Genomic DNA, 20,466 nt, shown 5'->3' with positions numbered 1-20,466 from the left:
GAAATAAGCGATATTTGTCCCGTCACTCTGCTTTTTCATTTAATAGTTTTAAAAAGTAATATAAGTTGTTGTTTTTTTCGCGTTGCGTAACCGGTAGTCTACAAATAGTTTTAATACAAGAACGAAAGGTTCGATTAAGTTAATTTAATCTATTTAGCTTTTACTGTTAAGCAATTAAACGCTAATATGTAATTGTCTCAACTAATGTAGTGTGCCTGTGTACTTAAATTTATAAGACTCGTGTCTGAAAGGCTTACAACACAGGTGGTTAGCGTGTGGACTATGATATTTATTGGTAAAAACATCATTTTGAATGAAAAATAATCAAATTATAACGAAAAATCAACTTCCCTGAAAATTAAAAATCACTATCAAGTATATATATAACAAGGAATTTAACTCAAAATGACCCGACAATAGAGTGCATCGCTGTGAACAGCCATTGCTTTATCAATTGTGCAGCGATTTCCATGAACTCTGTCTTATTAAACGCAAAAAATGAATTTCCTTTCTGGAAATGTAAGTATCTTGCAATATTTTTACAAATGCTTGGTCAATTTTTAAGAAATAACACGATACACAACTTGCGTGACCTACTCGTCGACGATCTAACCTGATTCAAGTATAAAATCTTCAGGGAGTAAAGGACACTCTTTCGCGTCGGACCGATGAAATCGCTCGTGTGTTTTAAATGTCGGCCAGTTGAGATATATGTAAACAAAGGTTTCAGAAGGCGCTGGAGAGTTAGTTGAGATGCATAATGTAACGGCAAGAACGGTGAGGATGTTTTTTCATACGTTTTATTGAATTATGGTACCGATGTCCGTGAACATTGCAGGTAAAATGCCCTTTACTCCGTGAAGATTTCAGTCTTGGATCGGGTCAGATCGATGACGAGTAAGTCACGCGAGTTGTGTATCGTGTTATTTCTTAAAATTTGACCAAGCATTTGTAAAAATATTGCAAAATATGTACATTTCCAGAAAGGAAATTCATTTAAAAAGACCGAGTTAGTGGAAATCATAGCACTCTTGATGAAGTAATGGCTGTTCAAAGCGATGCACCCTATTGTCGGGTCATTTTGAGTAGATTACCTTGTTATATATTTATCTGATCGTAATTTATTTTTCCAGAGAAGATAATACGTTAATTTAAGATATATTACTCGGAATCATCTGTAAAGTTTATATGTTCGGTAAGAAACGAATCAGATTCATCAAAACATACACTTTGATACCAAAATGTAGTACAATTAGACACAAAAAGCAACACAAAGCAAATTAAAAGCAACAAAGAATACGACAGCCCTGGAGAGACATGAAGAGTACGACAGCCCTCAAGGGACATGAAGAGTACGACAGCCCTCAAGGGACATGAAGAGTACGACAGCCCTCAAGGCACATGAAGAGTACGACAGCCCAGGATGAATATGACATGTACGAAAGTCTTTGAGAGACATGAAAAGTATGACAGCTTTAGATGAATATGAAGAGAACGACAGCCCTTGAGTGACATGAAGAGTACGACAGCCCTGGAAGGACATGAGTATCCCAGTCTGTAGGGATATGAAGGTTACGACAGCCCTTGTGGAACATAAAGAATAAGAAAGATCTCGAGATACATACAGAGCACCACAGCCCTGGAGATTTACATGAAGAGTACGACAGCCCTTTAGGGAAAAGCATTTAATTGATTCTATCACTGATGTCATCAGCTGTATGTATGAAAAGAATACATAAAATAAAAAAGGAATATTGTAGCGAATTCTTTGAAAGCTGAGAATTCAGTGGTTGATAAGCCTATAAGATATCTGGGACTGTGCAATGTTGACGGACAACCTATTGTAAAGAGTTTCTGTATTCTTTTAAATTGATTCTTTGCAAATATATTTCATTTTATCAGAGCAACATACGCATAACATGCGAGTTCACTGCGAATGTGCATGACGAAAATGTAAAAGGTTTCCTGCGAGAAACAGACAGTTGCCTGGTGTGACGACCCTGCAGATTTTTATTTAAGATTGAGCCTAACACACTTTCAAATTGCTTATTGAATAAAATGGTGCATGCTGAGACTGTCGATAAAGAGTGTTCGCTAAAATTAAACAGAAATTGCTATTCTATGCTCAAATGTTGGTCCTCCATTCGACATGTTCAATAAAAAAATAATTCTTTTCCGGGATTATATTACCTACTTATAAAAATAAAACGATTTGTTTTACCTAAGGAATTTTATGTGTCTTAAAAAGTGTTTGAACTGAAAACTAAATATGTTAGGCAAAACCGGGTGTGGTATCAGCTGCGAAAAATATACCGTAATAAATCACATATACCAGATTATATCTAGACATTTGATCATTGCATCGAATATCGCTGCTTGCTCATGCCCAACATTCTGACAAGTTAGTATAACATTGAGGCGAAATTGTTGCCTCTTTTCCAAAAGCCACAGGTTTTGTCCACATATTGTTCATAATTTATGTTCAGATTTTATATTCTGATTCCCTTTAATTACATTTCATAGAGATGAAGTAACCTCGTGGCCTCGAGTGATTACATAAGCTTTTGTTTCTATTTTTTCACGCGACCAACCAAGTTGTTGTAGTATAGATATCGGCTTAGGCCAGCCAAGAATTAGATAAGATACAAGACGATGAAATGTTAATTTTTAAATTATTTTAGTTACTCTGTTTGTGCTTGATCAAACCTCGTAAAAGTGTGTAGTTTCAACGACGTTTTGCGTAAAATTGTAAGTAAACGAGTTTTTTTTCTCGATCGTCGCTATACTTGAAGTTTGGATGCAAGTATGAGACGGGTGGTCATTTGCAGAGCCCTTTGCACTTGCCCACATGTCCGTCTAGCCTCTCTAGCAGGCCTGTAAATGAGTCGCGTTCTGGGAAAACTGGGCATAATGCATGAGCGTGAAGTGTCATATCCCTGATTAGCATGTGCAGTCCGCACAAGCTAATCAGGGACGACACTTTCCGCCTAAACTAGATTTTTGCTAAGAAGAGACTTTCTTTAAATAGAAAATATCATAAAAGCGGAAAGTCCTAAATCGCCTCCGTTAGCGTTGTAAATACTATGCTTTTACAATTAAGAAGCTAAATGAAAAGTGTGAATAATTTGATTATTTGATAAGTGTTGATGTTCAATAACTCTTACACACATTAGTTAAGCGTTAAATTACCATGGTACCCGATGTTATAAATCAAGTTGAGTGCTGTACACGCGTGAACATATATATTCTTGAATCCTGACGATTGTTTTCACCCAGTAAGCGCTTCGACAGTATTGAACTTTTGAAACATTCACTTACTTGTGCATATCGCTCGTGCACTAACCCTAACCCAGTTGGCCCACTGTTCAAATAAAAGATATATCGTATAAATACATGATTAGGTATATTTTATGCGAAATACATTCCATGAGTATTATTTTAATTATTGAAAGCGTACTTGAAAATGGTAATAACTGTTAACTGAAATAACAAGACTTTTTGGTCGTTTTATCTATCATTTGTATTCCCCCAACTATTTGACTTTAAATAGCGTTTTTTATCTGCGATCATGACTTTTTAAAAGGCCACGTCTATCACAAAGTGTTTAATAAATACATTACCTCGATAGCTTACAAAGCCTTCAATAATCCGGTTATGTATTGATTTACAAGTGTTAAGATCGACTGGTATTGTCAGAATTGTTTGCTATTGAACTTTATCTGTTTATTTCTTGATTGTTCGTTGATCGCCTTATGCTAGCGAGCCGCCTGTTTAATACAATTCTATTTTAACTTCGAGATTTACGTGGACGCTGTTCCTCTCTCGTATAGACGGTAGAAATAAAAAGATACACATTTTAGATTTTCATTTTTTCGTGGGTGGAATAGATATTGTAATAATATTCATGGTGCACTCGATTATGTTTTAAAAAGGACTGCACTGCATTGACATTGAAATTCCAATATCAGTGAAAATTAATTTCTTCCTTTGAGTCAACATATTGATAGTTGTCCGAGAAAGAAGGGGAATAATCAATTATTGTGAGGCATTATATAGACGGACGCATGTCATCGAAAGGGATTTATTTAACAAGACGTAAACTGCATTGATTTTACGCACAGAATCGAACACGCTCCAATATCAAACAAATGCGTGCTTAACGGGTTGATTGATGGAGACAGTTGGACTAGTGTGAATTAGAGAGAGCAAGTATTTGTCTCGCTTTAAGTGCTCCACTATTGGAATACAGGTAGAACCAATCGTCTATTATTTAATGTTATCGCCGTTATCTCTAAATCTATCGTATCATTTCAGTAAATAATGTTTACTGTATTGTGTTCAGTCTTGTTAAATAGCAGATTACTTAAACGCGAACGGGATATTAAAATTTACGGAACCAACACAACAGATGCACCAGAAACATGTATTAAAATGATAGACTCAAATACCGTTTAAAGGTTATACTTCGCAATTTGGATGTTAAATAATCATTTAGGTGATGAAACTAGCTTAATAGCCATAATTAGTATGTTTTTAAAGTATTATATTACAAGAATCAAATAATGACAGAGATGCCAGACCGATTACAGTGTTGATTTCGTAGGTCGCTGCAATACACAAGGACTTGATGGATCTATCGAAGACGAAGCTCTATCAGGCCATTAACGACCCGTCGATGTCGGCCGTGGAGCTATGGAGAGCCTGTCAACTGTACATCACGTCCAAGAAGAACGTCAACATTATGGACTCGAGTACCGGTCAGACCTTCATGCACGTGCTTGCCGGGCACGGTGGTCACGTGCTCAACCCTAGCGGAGTGGCGGTAATCTACCTGATGGCGGGGCACGGGCTCAATCTCGATGCACGAGACAACGTGGGAGACACGTGTCTGCACAAGGCGATGCGCGTTCCCGACTCGTACCGCATGGTGGAGGCTCTGATGAGGTAACTCGTGACTTTATGCGTGCGTCATGTACAACATGCTCAAGTGCAATTATAATTAACAACACTGTTAGCAATTTATTATCGTCATATAACTCACCATCCATCCCCTTCGTCCGAGTGTGCTGTGCAGACGGTTCAGAAAGGTAACGATACAGTTTCGATTGCCCAAGTACCGGTTGCTCATGCAGTGTTAACCCATTTATGTCTAGTGGACTCTCCCATCCTTATAAATGGGATCAATTTATTTCCAAAATTAGGGATGTCTAGTATATTTATTTCTATATTTAGAATATTTCTTACAGAAATTCCTGTAAGCAAACAGCGCAGACCCTGATGAGACGCCGCATCATGCGGCGTCTCATCTGGGTCTACGCGGTTTGCCAAGGCCTTTTTTATAGACGCTAGGTTTAAATGGGTTAATATACATGTATATCTACTATATGTCATGAGTGTAGTGATGTTGATCAAGGCGATGTTTTTACATAATTATCAATAAATATATCATGCTTGGCTGGGATAATTGCTTTTGACGGTTTAATTCTTTATTAAATGAGAGATCAATGTAAAATGCTTTTGAAATAATCTAGCCGGGTCAGCCTTTGCAAAGACATGTACAGCGAGTTCGCCCCTTTGACTAATAGTCTTATTTTGCATTGCCGAGTTTCTTAATGTACTCATCGCAAAGGATGACAATTCTATGACTTGTTTTCATAGTTTTAAAGAAAGGTTGGTTTATCTAACAGGTCGTATTTATTTACCAGCAGTACATACGCAATCCGTTTGCAAAAGAATAATACAAGTAAGGGTATTCTAATGGCATCATACTGATACCGAGTGTCTTAAAATAGATCTTATTTATTTTGACTTAAGAAATATTCGAACTGTGTATTATATTCTAATGGAAGCGTACATTATTAGCAATTAATACTATTCTCCGTAAAGATTATATATATATATATATATATACAAACATTACGATAAACATCAATGTCCGTCATGATAAATCAGAGCAATTACTGTTTTTTTTTCGGGTTTTAAGTGATTACAGCAGGGCAAATCCAGACGCGGCTGTCTTGTGGGGTGGTAGGGGGCACAAGTCGGTTAAACGTGTTACAGTGACGCCGCTGTCTTGTGGGGTGGTAGGGGGCACAAGTCGGTTTAACGTGTTACAGTGACGCGGCTGTCTTGTGGGGTGGTAGGGGGCACAAGTCGGTTAAACGTGTTACAGTGACGCCGCTGTCTTGTGGGGTGGTAGGGGGCACAAGTCGGTTTAACGTGTTACAGTGACGCGGCTGTCTTGTGGGGTGGTAGGGGGCACAAGTCGGTTTAACGTGTTACAGTGACGCGGCTGTCTTGTGGGGTGGTAGGGGGCACAAGTCGGTTTAACGTGTTACAGTGACGCGGCTGTCTTGTGGGGTGGTAGGGGGCACAAGCCGGTTTAACGTGTTACAGTGACGCGGCTGTCTTGTGGGGTGGTAGGGGGCACAAGTCGGTTTAACGTAAAGTGTTACAGTGACGCGGCTGTCTTGTGGGGTGGTAGGGGGCACAAGCCGGTTTAACGTGTTACAGTCAAATGACATTCTAACAATCATAGGACTCGCATTCCCAAATGATTCATTCAATTAATCATGCAATGACTTCAACGCTGACCAACCTCAAAACAAACGCATTCATTTTTTTTAATTTGTGCAGCTAAGTGGCTTTTGCATGGGCCCATTTTGTTTATAATGTTTTATCCCATATCGTGTTACTTGTGACAAATGCTTCAAAAATGTTTCAATGAGCCTGTGTCAAATATTTTACAGTGACTTTCTCATAATGTCGTATTTCTAAAAAAAAAAGGTCAATAAATGTTTTACTAAAAAAACGTTTTATTTGGAACAGTTAAGAATCATTACAATAGAGACATGAACTATTTTTCTAAGATATGCGGCGTTGATAGTGGTGTTTGTGAAAGGCGCAACACTTCGTAATTGATTTGCGTGTGATGCAGCTAAGGACAGCGCAGAAAAAGGCATTCCCCCATCTTTGATCTCATTGATATAACTCTTTATCTTTTATCAACACCAACCACAATCAACGCCGTATATCTTTTTTAAAGATATTTCTTTTTTACTAATTTAGAGGTTAATCCAAAAACAAACAGAGTCTATGAAAATGCCTTAATCATCACTACATTTTAAACGATAGTTTGAATAAATAATTGTGTAGAAGAAAATAAATAGGTTATTAAACGCATGCTGAACGTGGAAGAGGAACTGGTTTCCAAAGCGGTGTTACGACTGCGCTATAAAGTTCTACTTGGTGTCAACTGCGAATCTGTAATCTCCAAGTCAGCCGGAAAAATAAGGCTGCAATAAATATTCACATTAAGCTGATTAACCCAATATATTTAAATCTGGCTTTCAAAAATAATTTAACTCTCGATCCGCTGGGCTTTGGTCAAACTTGCCTAAGCGATTAAGTACTGGGAAACTGTGTGTACATCAGTAATATTCTAGTATGGTTGGACACATCCCACGATTTATATGCGATCTCATTTTATACCATTGTTAAAATCCGATGTCTTAAAAAGGCATTCAACATGTCAATATTCCAATATTACATGTAATTGGCATGCCTTGTAAATCACTGTTATCTATGGTGTGGACTTTCAGCTGTTTATCATCTCAACCCTTTCACTTGTCAACACATGGCCTTGGCCGGCAGCGTATTTGATCTACGTTTAATGTTCAATGAAAGACACATTGACACTGTCTTGACACTGTTCGCAATCTACGTGAGTACATAGAGTGGATCTCGGTTGTTTTTTAATGTTATTCGCAAAAATGATTGCCTTTAAGTGAATTCATATTTAAGTTATTAGAGAACAAAGTAATGAACTAAATTGACATATAGTTATCAGACAAGAAAGCCCCATTCTTAAACCCTTTGTTGTAGTCAATCAGTATTTGTATTGACGGGCCAAATGTTGCACTAATTAACATTGTTTGTACTTAATCGCTTTCATTTATTAGTGGAACACTGTTATCTAGCCGTGTCAAAATTCTAATCGTTATACCATAGAATATGTAATCTTTTTAAGTGTAATGTCTCGGTTAAATTACTGATTTAGTGGCGCACGATTTATGTTGAACTAGGTTACTATACGTACTTTGAATGCGCCATGAATTGGAACAATTTAAACAATTAAGTGTTAAATATCAAGACACTGTCCTTTCAGTCTATTACCGGAGCCCCGTTACCCTTACTCTCGGAACCCATTTAAAACACGCTGTGAATGAATGTTGTAGTTGACCCGCGTCATGCGATAATGTGTCTTAGAACATAGGCGGCCAGCGTAGCCCCAGACCAGCTCCATCTCCGCTATAAAATCGGGCAAGGTTTTGTGTTCTCATAAGAGGACATGGTATCTTCTGACCAGGCTGCACAAATTTGCAGGCTGGACTGGATATACTCTGGACACTTGCATACGATCATTTGCATAAAACTCATTTTCGCACGACGCGGGTCAGTTTTAGCATTAAGCATATTATAACAAAACATGTTTTTTTTTAACGCACAAATGGAAGAATTATACTCATCGATACTCCAACATTTGTTCTTAAGGTGACCTTCAAATTTATAGATTACATAACATACGAATGAATATATGTGAAATTTCATGTATATATTTTTACAATATTTATCTATCAAAATCGCTGTTATTTTGATAAGCCTTTCTAAAGCAAATTATTGGTACACTATTTTCATAAAAGCTATGTCATCAAACACACACGTTTGTATATTCAATTTATTTATTTCCCAATTAGCCCATATCGAGTAACATACGCCCTTTAATAAATTATCATTGACAATGTTCATATAAATATTTGACCTCGTCATTACCTCTCGCGGGCAAAATCACATTTGCGCAACGGCTTCGAATTCTATATTGGAGGTACTATCGTTTTTGTTAACACGCGGATTAATCCATTAAAGCAAATTTAATGGTTATCAGACTTTTCAATTACGAATCCATGTAATTGTATGTAAATGCATGAGAAATCAAACAATAATAAGAGTATCGATCAGGGTAAAGCGCGAAGATTTATCACGATCGCGTTATTGATATTCTACTGCAGGTTAACGAAAAATACCTGGAACCAAAATTAAATGTAGTATAACAATTATGTACACAGTTTGTTGACTTATATTTGTCCTTTTGTAATACTGCTTAAAGTAAGGATGATCACTACTTTTCAGCTTCTTCTATGAGAATGTACGCTTAAAAGAAATACTTTTAGGCTTTCATCCCTTACCCTAAATAAATTAACTTATTTGGTGTGAAAACTAAAACGATGTAGCCATGTCCATGCTCTATATAAGGTATGTCATTTTCGATGACTAATCCAGTGAGATTGCATTTGTATTGGTCTTAAGATAAAAGAATAGAAAACTACGTTTATGAACATAATGTTTGTTGTGATGATATTTTTTCAATAAATGGCGAAAATGTTGACATTGTTTATACGTCTGATATTAAGGTTTTACAGTTAAGTGCATTTACAAAACAATATTTCTACATCTATCAAAACGATTGAACATGCTCAAATGGGTATTGGAATGTGTATCATGCAATTTTGTTAATGAAATTCGATTTACGTCTTGTAATCAACAATTAATTATTATTGTATTCTAGGTTATTGAATTCAACTTTGATGTTAGAAGTCAATCGTCTGTATTTGAGTCCTAGGTGCAAATTTTGGTGCATGGTTACGAATTATTTGATTACACGCTAGTAAAGTCGACATATTGCATATTAAATTAAACAAGTAGTTGATGTCCATTGATTTTGTCCCTGCTGCAGATGCGGTGTGGATCCGCTCATCCGGAACACGGCTGGACTCACGGCGGAGGAAGTGCTAATGAAGGAGATGCCCAGGGAGTGGCGGCACACGGCACACTGGTACCGGAAATACCACCCAGGTACAGAAACACCGGAACGAGCACATTATACACTGAATAAAAGTGAAAGTTAAATACAATAAATATTACAACACCGCGAAATCAGGGTTTCAATGTTTTAGTTATTCAATTTATTCAAATTGTAAGCTATCCTGAGCTATGTCTCCATGTTAGCTACCTACACACACAACTTCGTCTATTAAAAAGTTGCATCACGCTTGGTAAATTACACACTTAAGTTATTAGCCGGGAACCACCTGTGTGATGTTTGCATATTTTAGTATTGGTGACATTGACCTTTACCCATTTATGCCTAGCGTCTAGAAAAAGGCATTGGCAAACAGCGTAGACCCAGATGAGACGCCGCATAATGCGGCGTCTCATCAGGGTCTGCGCTGTTTGCTTAAAGGAATTTCTGTTAGAAATATTCTAAATATAGAAATAAATATACTAGACATCCCTAACTTTGGAAATAAATTGATCCAATTTAGAAAGATGGGAGAGTCCACTAGGCATAAATGGGTTCACCTACTGTTAAAACACCTGCGCCTATGTTACAACGTTGTTATAACAACTCACAAACGTATAGACTCCTAGTCATCCTCCACTGCCACGTTGTATACGTAACAGGTGTTGTACTAGGGCAACATTGATCATGCATTGTTCCCAGGTCTCTACCACGCTATTTCCGGCGGTCACAAGGAGCAGGTGACAAACCTACTGAAGGGCTGGTGTCGGGTGCGAACCACGCGGCCAGACGGCGAGGAGGTGTCGCTCGAACGTCTCGTGCCCACGACCGACGAGATCCGGGCACTTCTTCAGAAATATGAGGCCACTAATGAGTTTGTCATATCCATGCTAGGAGGAAGACCATTCGATTTGAACGGTAAGTTTGTGTAACATATGATTGTAAAGAAAAGAATAGACGCCCATTCAGCCGTCTGTTACAGTTGATGGTAAGTTCACACACGTTTTAACGATTGTTCTCACACTACCACTTTTTATAAGAGACGCATTTTTACTGTCTATTTCAAGATTTGTGAATGGGCGAGTTCATTACTTATGCAATCAAATAGTCATTTTTCTAAAGTATTATTTTATTTTTATTTCCGAAATAGGTACTCTACCCATGAAATACGTTGTAATAAATGCATGTATGTGTGAACACTTTAACCCATTTATACCTAGCGTCTAGAAAAAAGGCCTTGGCAAACAGCGTAGACCCAGATGAAACGCCGCATGATGCGGTGTCTCATCAGGGTCTGCGCTGTTTGCTTAAAGGGAATTTCTGTAAGAAATATTCTAAATATAGAAATAAATATACTAGACATCTCTAATTTTGGAAATAAATTGATCCAATTTAGAAGGATGGGAGAGTCCACTAGGCATAAATGGGTTAATGTGTGTAACATGGTATTGTCAGAAAAATGATATTTAAACGCGTGAATCACAGATCCTATGCTGGCGGATGTTAATAAAGACACATTGGACCACATGAACGAAGCGGAAGGTCAACCTGTTCACAAACCACGTGTTGTTCCCAAGCCATTGATACTGGCAACGTGGGAGTGCCATCAGGAAGCCTCGGTGGACACCCTGCTGTCAATCGGTGCAAACACCAGCACGCTGTTCTCTAGGACCGGGATTCGAACCGAGGCCGAGCCGCTGTTCTTCCATGTAGGTTTGGTTGGCTACCATTTGAATACAAAATGAAACATGTAATACGACCTTAACAGTTAACGCGTCTTTAAATTATATAAAATACTATTTACCAAATGATTTGATCGTGCGGAATAAACTATATACTTACTCAACAACAACCACTTCATACCATTTTGATCTTTTTTATGCTCTAAATATTTTTCATTTTCCTTGTCTGAAAAAACCCCCCAGAGTTTTACCATTAGGTTAACCTTGCAAAACTTATGACTGTTGTGATTAGTGTGTGTGTGAGTATATTGCCCACTTCGAGCATTGTGGTAAAAAATATTACCTTAAGGCATGGTACCTTGTTCATGAAATCCGTTGTGAAATACTGCTAAATGTGATTGCATTTCAATTAACATACCAAGTAAACGTAACCAGAATGGTTAAACAATACACCCTACTTCGAGTTTAAGGAAAAGGATCCCCTTTTGAGCATATTCAAGTAAAAAAATGGATGACTTCGTTTACATTTTTAACATGACAATTCAAATTGCGCATATTTTTTCCCGATTAACATAGTTTTGTCGGATAACCCTAACGAAATGGCAACATTCAGCATCGGACATAAATGAACGAATTTGATAAATATAAATAATTGTACAAAGTTGTCCTGAATTGTGTTTCTTCTCAAATATATGTGCAACACCAGGGAAACATCCATTTTACACTACTTTCTAATAGTCGATCAAACAGCTTTCCCCGTCCACATGTGTATACTATATTTTTGTTTGGGAGTCGATTCTTTGTATTTTGCACGGGAGCTGAATTCGTCGTGTCTAAAAACTAAATCATTTTACTTCATACACGCAACTTATAACGACAAGAACAGTTTAAAAAAAAAAATCTTCTAGAAAGCATTTTGATGTGCGTGAAACGTGATTTTTTTCTCTTGTTCAAATAAAAAAATTCTTTGGTCTTAACTTTTACAATTGTTTACAATTATTTGATTTGATAAAATAAACATTTAAGAGACAAATATTGCCATTCCGTAAGTTCAGTCGTTTAGTACAATGATATGCAAAAGTGAATGAACAATACCAGACCTGAATATTAATGTTCAAATTATCGGCGAACGCCGCTGTTATTTTACTGGAATGAGTTTGTTACATTGGTGTGATCATCATATTCGTTAAACGTAAAGTAAGGCGGATTTTCTTACAAGTAAAATTATTCTCGTTAAATGACTTTTAAATTAAAGATGTTATTCTTCTTGAGATATGTCTAAATTTCCAGCTGCTTACAAGCGATCAAAGACCACCGGATACCATCATCCACAAGGTATTGAGGCATTCCGATATGTCGGCTCGAAACCAGGAAGGTCAGACCGTGCTATTTAAGGCCATAACTCACGACTTTTCCAGTCAATTTGTGAAGGCGCTCTTTAAATATGGCGTCGATGTGGCAGCGAGAGACAATAAAGGCAGAACGGCAAGAGATCTAGCGGAAAGTTTACGGAAAAGTAGATACTTTACGGAAATTGACGAACATCTAATTGAGATTGTGAAGGACTGTAATCTCGAAAGGCTGCATTATATAGTACTTCAGGGATATGATCACATATTGGATATTACGGACAATCGAGGGATAAACATCACCAAAATGCTTCACTTACATTATACATTAAATCCTAACAAAGAGGACATGCTGATTTTTATGGAGAAAATTCGAGTCATTCAGGTAAATGAAACTTGTTGAGCAATAATAATTGAAGCTTGGTAACATTAATTCATCGCCCCTGCCTAAAAAGAAAAAAAAACGACATTGGACTGAAAAGCCTTCATGTTTCGTTGTAATGTTTGTGTCTCTGACATTCAATAACCATGTTAAACCACAGTAATGTTTGCATGTAATACAAATGATAGGCACATGCATTAAGCCCCGTTTTCTCAGAACGCGGCTCATATGATTTATTTATCTGGTAGTTTTCTTAGGTTCGACGCTCCGGAACGTTCAATTGTAGACAATTGCTGAAGTCCCATATTCTTTTTCCAGAACAAAGTCTTCCAATTTTCGATGTTCCTCTATCACTATAGTCTTGTGTTTTATGTTAAATTATAACATAAATGTTATATTCTATGTTGTAGCACCACATCTGATTCATGGTCCATTTTCTATGATACAGAATCATATCATTCTCATGTCCCATGTTCCATGTTACAGCACCACATTTGTCTCATGTTCCATGTTATATGTATAGCAATACATATGTTTCATGTTCAATTTTCTACGCTACAGCACCAAATCTGTCTCATATTTCATGTTCTATGTTCCAGCAACACATTTATGTTAAATGACCACATCTGTTACTTGTTTATTTTCAGCACCACGTATGTCTTATGTTCCATTGTCTATGTGCCATCACCATGTCTGTTTCATGTTCTATGTTCCTCATGTTACATGTTATATATTCCTGCACCAGGTGTGATTTATGTTCCATAGTCTATGTTGTAGCATCACATGTGTTTCATGTTCCATATGTTATGTTAAATAATCATATCAGTCTCTTGTTTCATGTTCTATGTTCCAGCATCACGTCTGTTTCATGTTCTATTTTATTGCAGAATATATGTCTCATGTTCCATATTCCATGTCACAGGACAAAATTTGTTTCATATCCCATGTTCTTTGTTCCAGCATAACATCTGTTTCACATCTTATGTTCTATATACAAGCACCGTATCTATCTCATGTTCCTTGCTATATCTTGTAACATAACATCAGTCTCATGTTTCAAGTTACATGTAACATCATCACGTCTGTTTCGTGGTCTTTGTTACAGCACCACATCAGTCTTATGTTCCGTGTTCTATGTTACATCACCACACCAATCGTTTAACCGTTTCAGTCGTATATTCCAGGTTATATTTTACAGCACCACACCAGTCTTATGTTCCATGTTCTATGTTGCAGCACAACATCAGTCTTATGTTCCATCTGTAATTTTACAGCACACCATCAGTCTTATGTCCCATGGTATATATTCAAGAATCACACCAGTCTCATGATCTATGTTACAGCATCACCTCGGCTTCATGTTCCGTGTCCTGTGTTACAGCACCACGTCTGTAACCTGTTCCATGTTATATGTTGCAGCACCACATTTGTCTAATGTTACGAGCGACCGACACTGGTGGTACGGACGAGTTGAAGAGTTATGCGAGTCGAAAATTCGCCTCCGCCCAGGACAAGTGCGGGCGCTCTATACTTCACAAGGCAATAGTGAATAAGAAGAAAGATCTCATTAAATTTGTTGTTCAGAACTACAGGCATATCATAGACATGCAGGACAACGTAAGTATGACAACGTTGTTATATTGTGTATTTTCACTATATTGAGTGATTTTCCGACAGCTTGGCAAAGATACAATCACGATTGACTTAAAAATAACAACTTATTGACTGCAGCTACAAAACAAGTAATGATTTGCGTGATTGGACTTCGGTATTCGATAGTATTCCAGTCATTTAACACTTCACATATAAACTAACTTCAGTAAAATGAGTAAATCCACCAGGTGGTTTGTAGCTCCACTCATATTCTGTTTCTGATTACCAGTTAGGTCGTGTTGCCCTGCACTACGCGTACCTGGTGACGGAGGGAACCAGCCTCGTGAACTACCTGCTGCTGCACGGGGCCAACCCGCATATACCGGACTGGGTACGCAAGAAAGTGGCATGTACCGGGGAATAATAGCAGTAGACATGCAATACTACTTCATCATTTCATTATTTGAGTTCATTCATGTGTATAACCCATGACATAAATACTCTCCTATGACCAATGATGAATTTTCCGTCGACTCTTTGTGTCTACTCTTTGTGTATATTACCTTCCTCGGGCGTTAATGTCGCGTTGTTTCTCCATCAACGGCAACCCCATATGAAACTATGCGATTCTAGCACGGACGCTATCCACGAACCTCGGGTTTCCTCTGAACATGTCCGGAGTAGTCGCTGTCAGTCGGCGATGGAAGGCATGTTCGGGGTGTCCAAGGCGTCTTTTTGCGTTCTCACTACGACCTCTTAGCGTTCATTGCAATTGGAGTTAGACCGCCATTCCGGTGTTACGGAATATCCCATTTGTACAGATGAACTATAATTACCGGAAATACTTCAATGACGGGAAATGCGATATATCAATTTAATAATTTCAATTCTAAAATAGCCTTCTGGGATTTGCGTTGATAATTAGACATTATTATACATGTCTTCATCTTGTAAATAAAATGCATAGGCATATTCATACATATTTACCACGTTAAAAAGACTTATTGTGACTACCCAAAGTTTTTGGAGGCTTTAACATAATTAATCTTTTCGTCTCCGAATTGAGGTAAACAAAAAATAGTAACACAAGACAGTGTCCACAAAGTTAGAAACACCATGACAATATACACATTAAATTGGCGTTCGGGCATTCTTCTGTATAACGTCACGCGCTGAATGGCATATACATCAGAAGAAACACGATCCGTGTGTATGTATTTCCTATTCCCTCTAACGTAGGCAGGACGACTCCCGGAAGCGTACCACGTGGAGAGCTGCGGTAAGGACGAGTACATCCGGTTACAGCGCGCTGTCAATAGCTTCACCATGGACGTCTACCTCGCCGAGACGAACTTTCAGCACTCACTAGACAAGTGCATCAAGGTAATTCCTGTGCTCGCAGTCAGAGGCGCAGCTTTAAGCAGATAGAAAACGGATAGTCATGCTATTTTTCGAAGACAGCGCTATGTTTCAAATATTTAAGCTATCATTTTCATTATTATGGCTGGAGGTTTATGCGCTCAAAACCTGCGCTATGATGAATCCGAATCACCTAGGTAGAGGTCCATCTTACCTAAACGAACATCATTTGCACAAATAAACTGAAAATGCGTTGTTCTGATGTCATTTTCGGTTCTCAGCGTGGCGACCTTGCGGGGGTGGAGGAGCTGGTACTCGGCCTCACGGACAAGGGCGACATCAACCGATACGCGACCATCCTGTTTGACTGCGTGGATACGGGCAGGCAACGGATTGCTGTGTACCTCATCCGGCAGGGCATGCGCACTGACATCTACAAACAGGTAGTCGCGGTGACGTCATGGACCAATCATATAAATTTTAATAATCGAATTAGCTCTAAATAATAATACGGGTCTTTATCACATGACTTTACTTGTGCATAAACAATAATTTAAACATGTTACTATACATGTGTTTGTTTGCACCAAACAAGTTACTGAAGACTTTACAGTTAACATTTTTCTATCTTTCTCCAGTGTGTTCACAAACGCATACCCGTTGATCAACAGTCCCTTACCGACTTACCCGTTTCAAAATAAAAGTTCGATAATCTTAACCGTTTGTCTAAGCGTTTTGTTTTGTCTAACGATGTGGCAATGACTAAGAGCCGCCAACATTATTTTAGTACGAGACGTGCAGTTCCCGCAGCTCCGCCTGTTCCACATACACGTGTGACCACACGCTGACGTCGTTGTTCGCACGTGCCAGACACGTGGGCTGCCACGAGGTGCTCAAGGCCATCAACGAAATGAGCGCCGAAAAGGTGCGGCTTTTTGGTGCAATTCTGTTTTCACGATTAGCTATCAACGGGCATTCATTGCGTTTAGTGAACATCGCTTCCTCTTAATACTGGTCATTAACGTTCTGTGGGACTCTCCCTCGGTTTTGTAATATGTTTACTGTCAAAATAGTTTTATTTACCCCTTTAAATTTAATAAATATCAATTATGTTATGGTGACAATACAGATGCATGCTCATAAACTGTCACTATAAATTACTAGTATATCTGAATAGTGTGCATGCATACATCTTTAGTGGGACTAGTGGATTTTGATAAATCAAGACCATCAAACCGCCTGACAGTGGACATGATACGGCCTTGATGGACGACCGTCATTGTTTTTCAATGTCAAAATTTTGTTTCGTAGAAATTATATTGACCTCTTTGGGATTTATATTGTTCTTATTTTATTGCGACCAAAAAATCGCCAGTGGGTTTTAGCGTTATAAGTAGCCTTATTTTCACACAGTAGCTATACTAATTACATATAAAAACACCAATTCTGAAGCATCAGTTGTTCACCGATGGTCATAATACAGATTTTTAAGATTAATGAAAATATAAATATATATTTTTTTATAGTAAAACCCTCACTCTGTGAATGTATGTGCCTAGTGTCGTCCCAGATGAGCTCATGTAATCCGCACAGGCTAATCTGGCACGAAACTATCCTCCGAAACTAAATTTGGAGCTAAGTCTTCTTTTACAAGAAAAAATACCATACAAGCCGGAAGAGTCGTTCCTGATTATCACGTGCAGATTGCACAAGCTAATCTGGGATGAAACTATGCGCACATGCGTTAAGCCCCCGTTTTCACACAGCGAGGATCAATTTTATAAAGAATTTAAATTAATTAAGATAATATACACAAAGTTGATGTCTTCTAGTATGGTAATATCAGGTTTTAGACATCCACTCATTTAAATACATATTAAATGATAGTGTATCGGTGAATAAGACGAATTTAGTCAGTAGTATTTATATTTCGCCGATTTGAGTACAATTCATAATTTCTGTTTGGGATGTGCGACAACTGTAAATTGACAATCGATGAACAGGCCACTTCTACTTGTTATAGACACAAATAAGTGTAATCCTGCGATAGACTTTTATATGGTACATAACAAAAACTATTATTTATTTACGTTTATTTCAGTGATTTGTGCCATAATTCACTTATTTCTCTATGTACAGGATGCGGAGGTAGACGGTCGGCCCAGCATCAAGGGGCCCTCCACTCTCGACCAGTTCTCCCTTCTCGGCATGGTGTAACATCCGGTGTTGCCCGCGCAGTCGGATGCCATCAATGTACACGCAGCAGCGGTGTGGTCGGAGATGAACTTGCGCATATTTCTTTGCAAGCAGCAACCGTATACAACTCGTGTGCTATTTCATTCCAATAGATAATTCTTACAATACAACCAAATGTGTTCGCAACAGTCCACAAAGTGTGGTGGTAGAATATTTGAGCCGCGTCATGTGAATAGGGGTCTTATGTCATATGCGGTCAGCATTGCTCCAGACATCGTGCAATCCGGTTAAGAAGTTACGGTGTCCGCAATGAAGTCAATGAGGATTTCATGGTCTAAAATGCAGACAGGCTAGCTCCAGACCACACAGCGTGATTGCGCATCCAGTCGATATCATTACTAATATAAAACTAGTACACACAGCTACTGACTTTACTAATTGCTCATAAGACGTACGTGTATATGCATGATTTTGTGCTGGTTAACAACTGCCTCATTGCGTATTTAATAATGTATTATATTCACATAAACAAAAATGTAAACTATAATAAACTATATTTATGATATCTGTGTTAGAATATTCACTAAATTGTAATCAGTTGTATGAAGATCTTAACTTCAAACTGTATTTGCCTCCGACAGTATTACTGTGAGGCATTACACGTCTGTGCTACTGAGAGCCTAGGCTTACTTCAGATCAAAATTCTATTAATTTGCAGGCGGGTCACGGGAACAATATTAGCACATTTGCTACTACATGGAGGCACCACAGTGTGTGTGTGTGTATGTGTGTATGCATTTATCTCTTTAGAAAGGGATACTTAATACGATCTTGTTTGAGAATGAGTTAGTGCCGGTATTCCCAATTTAAGAGACACGTAAGCCAAAAAATGAGTTAAAATCGCATTGACATTGGAAACACAAAAATAAAGCAGATAGCAGATTTAACCTGTTTAAAACATTACAGGTGCCTAGTTTTCTAAATATCATTTGAACCCCCTTAAATATCTGGCGATACATTATTAATCACATATTTTAAGTCGATTGTCAATGGTGAAGTCTATGCAGTTGGGTGGTCATTACTACCTATGAGTCGTGTTCTGAGAAAACTGGGCATAATGCATGTGCGTAAAGTGTCGTCCCAGATTAGCCTGTGCAGTCCACAAAGGCTAATCTGGGACTACACTTTCCACCTAAATTGGATTTTTGCTAAGAAGGGACATCATTTAAACGAAAAATGTCAAAACTGTGGATAGTGTCATCCCTGATTAGCCTGTGCGGACTGCACAGGCTAATCTGGGACGACACTTTACGCACATGCATTATGCCCAGTTTTCTCAGAACACGACTCATATGGACAGTGACACATCAGAGATGTGTGAACTACAAGCCTGTCATACCCAGTATCCCTTTGGGAAATATCCACAAACGACAATAAGCTATCTGCCTCCAAGTTAATCATAAGCCGTACAGCACATACAGACTAGTTGTTTTTAGCAATGCTGATAAACAATCAGGAAATATAACAATTAATCAATAACTTCATTCAACATAAGAACTAACAAGAGATGTGTTTGTCAGAAACACAATGCCCCCTATTGCGCCGCTTTGAAGCCATATATTTCATAATTTGACCTTTGACCTTGAAGGATGACCTTGACCTTTCACCACTCAAAATGTACAGCTCCATGAGATACACATGCATGCCAAATAACAAGTTGCTATCTTCAATAATGCAAAAGTTATTGCAAAACTTTAACACAATGAATAAATAAATGACAGACAGACAGACAGACAGGACAAAAACAATATGCCCTCAATCTTTCGATCCAGCGGGGAATACAAACAACAAAATAACATTGAAAATGTTAGTTTATCTTTTATTGACATCAAAGGTCAAATTTTACATCCTATACATAATATATTTCATTTGAAAATTCAAATCACTTTTTGCATGCAAGTTCATGTACACCAATAACAAGGGCATCATGATCTTCAACGAACAGTATCAATAAGTATAGCAAACAAGCCTCCTTGTGCAAAAATG

The 20,466-nt window shown here is 38.0% G+C and overlaps 1 protein-coding gene across 3 annotated transcripts; it reads left to right on the top strand.

The window, feature by feature from the left end:
• Positions 1 to 3,766: 3,766 nt before the first annotated feature.
• On the top strand, positions 3,767 to 19,279 carry LOC127879738 (uncharacterized). Of its 3 annotated transcripts, XM_052426757.1 has the most exons (12): positions 3,767 to 4,249; positions 4,604 to 4,944; positions 9,794 to 9,912; positions 10,562 to 10,777; positions 11,345 to 11,568; positions 12,832 to 13,275; positions 14,692 to 14,889; positions 15,155 to 15,256; positions 16,105 to 16,248; positions 16,506 to 16,667; positions 17,012 to 17,149; positions 18,364 to 19,279. In XM_052426757.1, exons 2-12 carry the CDS (start codon positions 4,628 to 4,630, stop codon positions 18,439 to 18,441), a joined length of 2,142 nt encoding a protein of 713 aa, XP_052282717.1. In that variant the 5' UTR covers positions 3,767 to 4,249; positions 4,604 to 4,627; the 3' UTR covers positions 18,442 to 19,279. The 3 variants fall into 3 exon arrangements, with proteins under 3 accessions (XP_052282717.1, XP_052282719.1, XP_052282718.1); XM_052426758.1 differs by lacking the exons at positions 3,767 to 4,249; positions 4,604 to 4,944 and adding an exon at positions 7,620 to 7,723 and having other exon boundaries at positions 18,364 to 19,278; XM_052426759.1 differs by lacking the exons at positions 3,767 to 4,249; positions 17,012 to 17,149; positions 18,364 to 19,279 and having other exon boundaries at positions 4,260 to 4,944; positions 16,109 to 16,248; positions 16,506 to 16,652.
• Positions 19,280 to 20,466: the final 1,187 nt, after the last annotated feature.

The sequence above is a fragment of the Dreissena polymorpha genome, chromosome 4 (assembly GCF_020536995.1).
Source record: "Dreissena polymorpha isolate Duluth1 chromosome 4, UMN_Dpol_1.0, whole genome shotgun sequence".
Classification (NCBI taxonomy): domain Eukaryota; kingdom Metazoa; phylum Mollusca; class Bivalvia; order Myida; family Dreissenidae; genus Dreissena; species Dreissena polymorpha.
The sequence above is the reverse complement of the archived record's forward strand: the minus strand, read 5'-3'. Positions and strand labels throughout refer to the sequence as shown.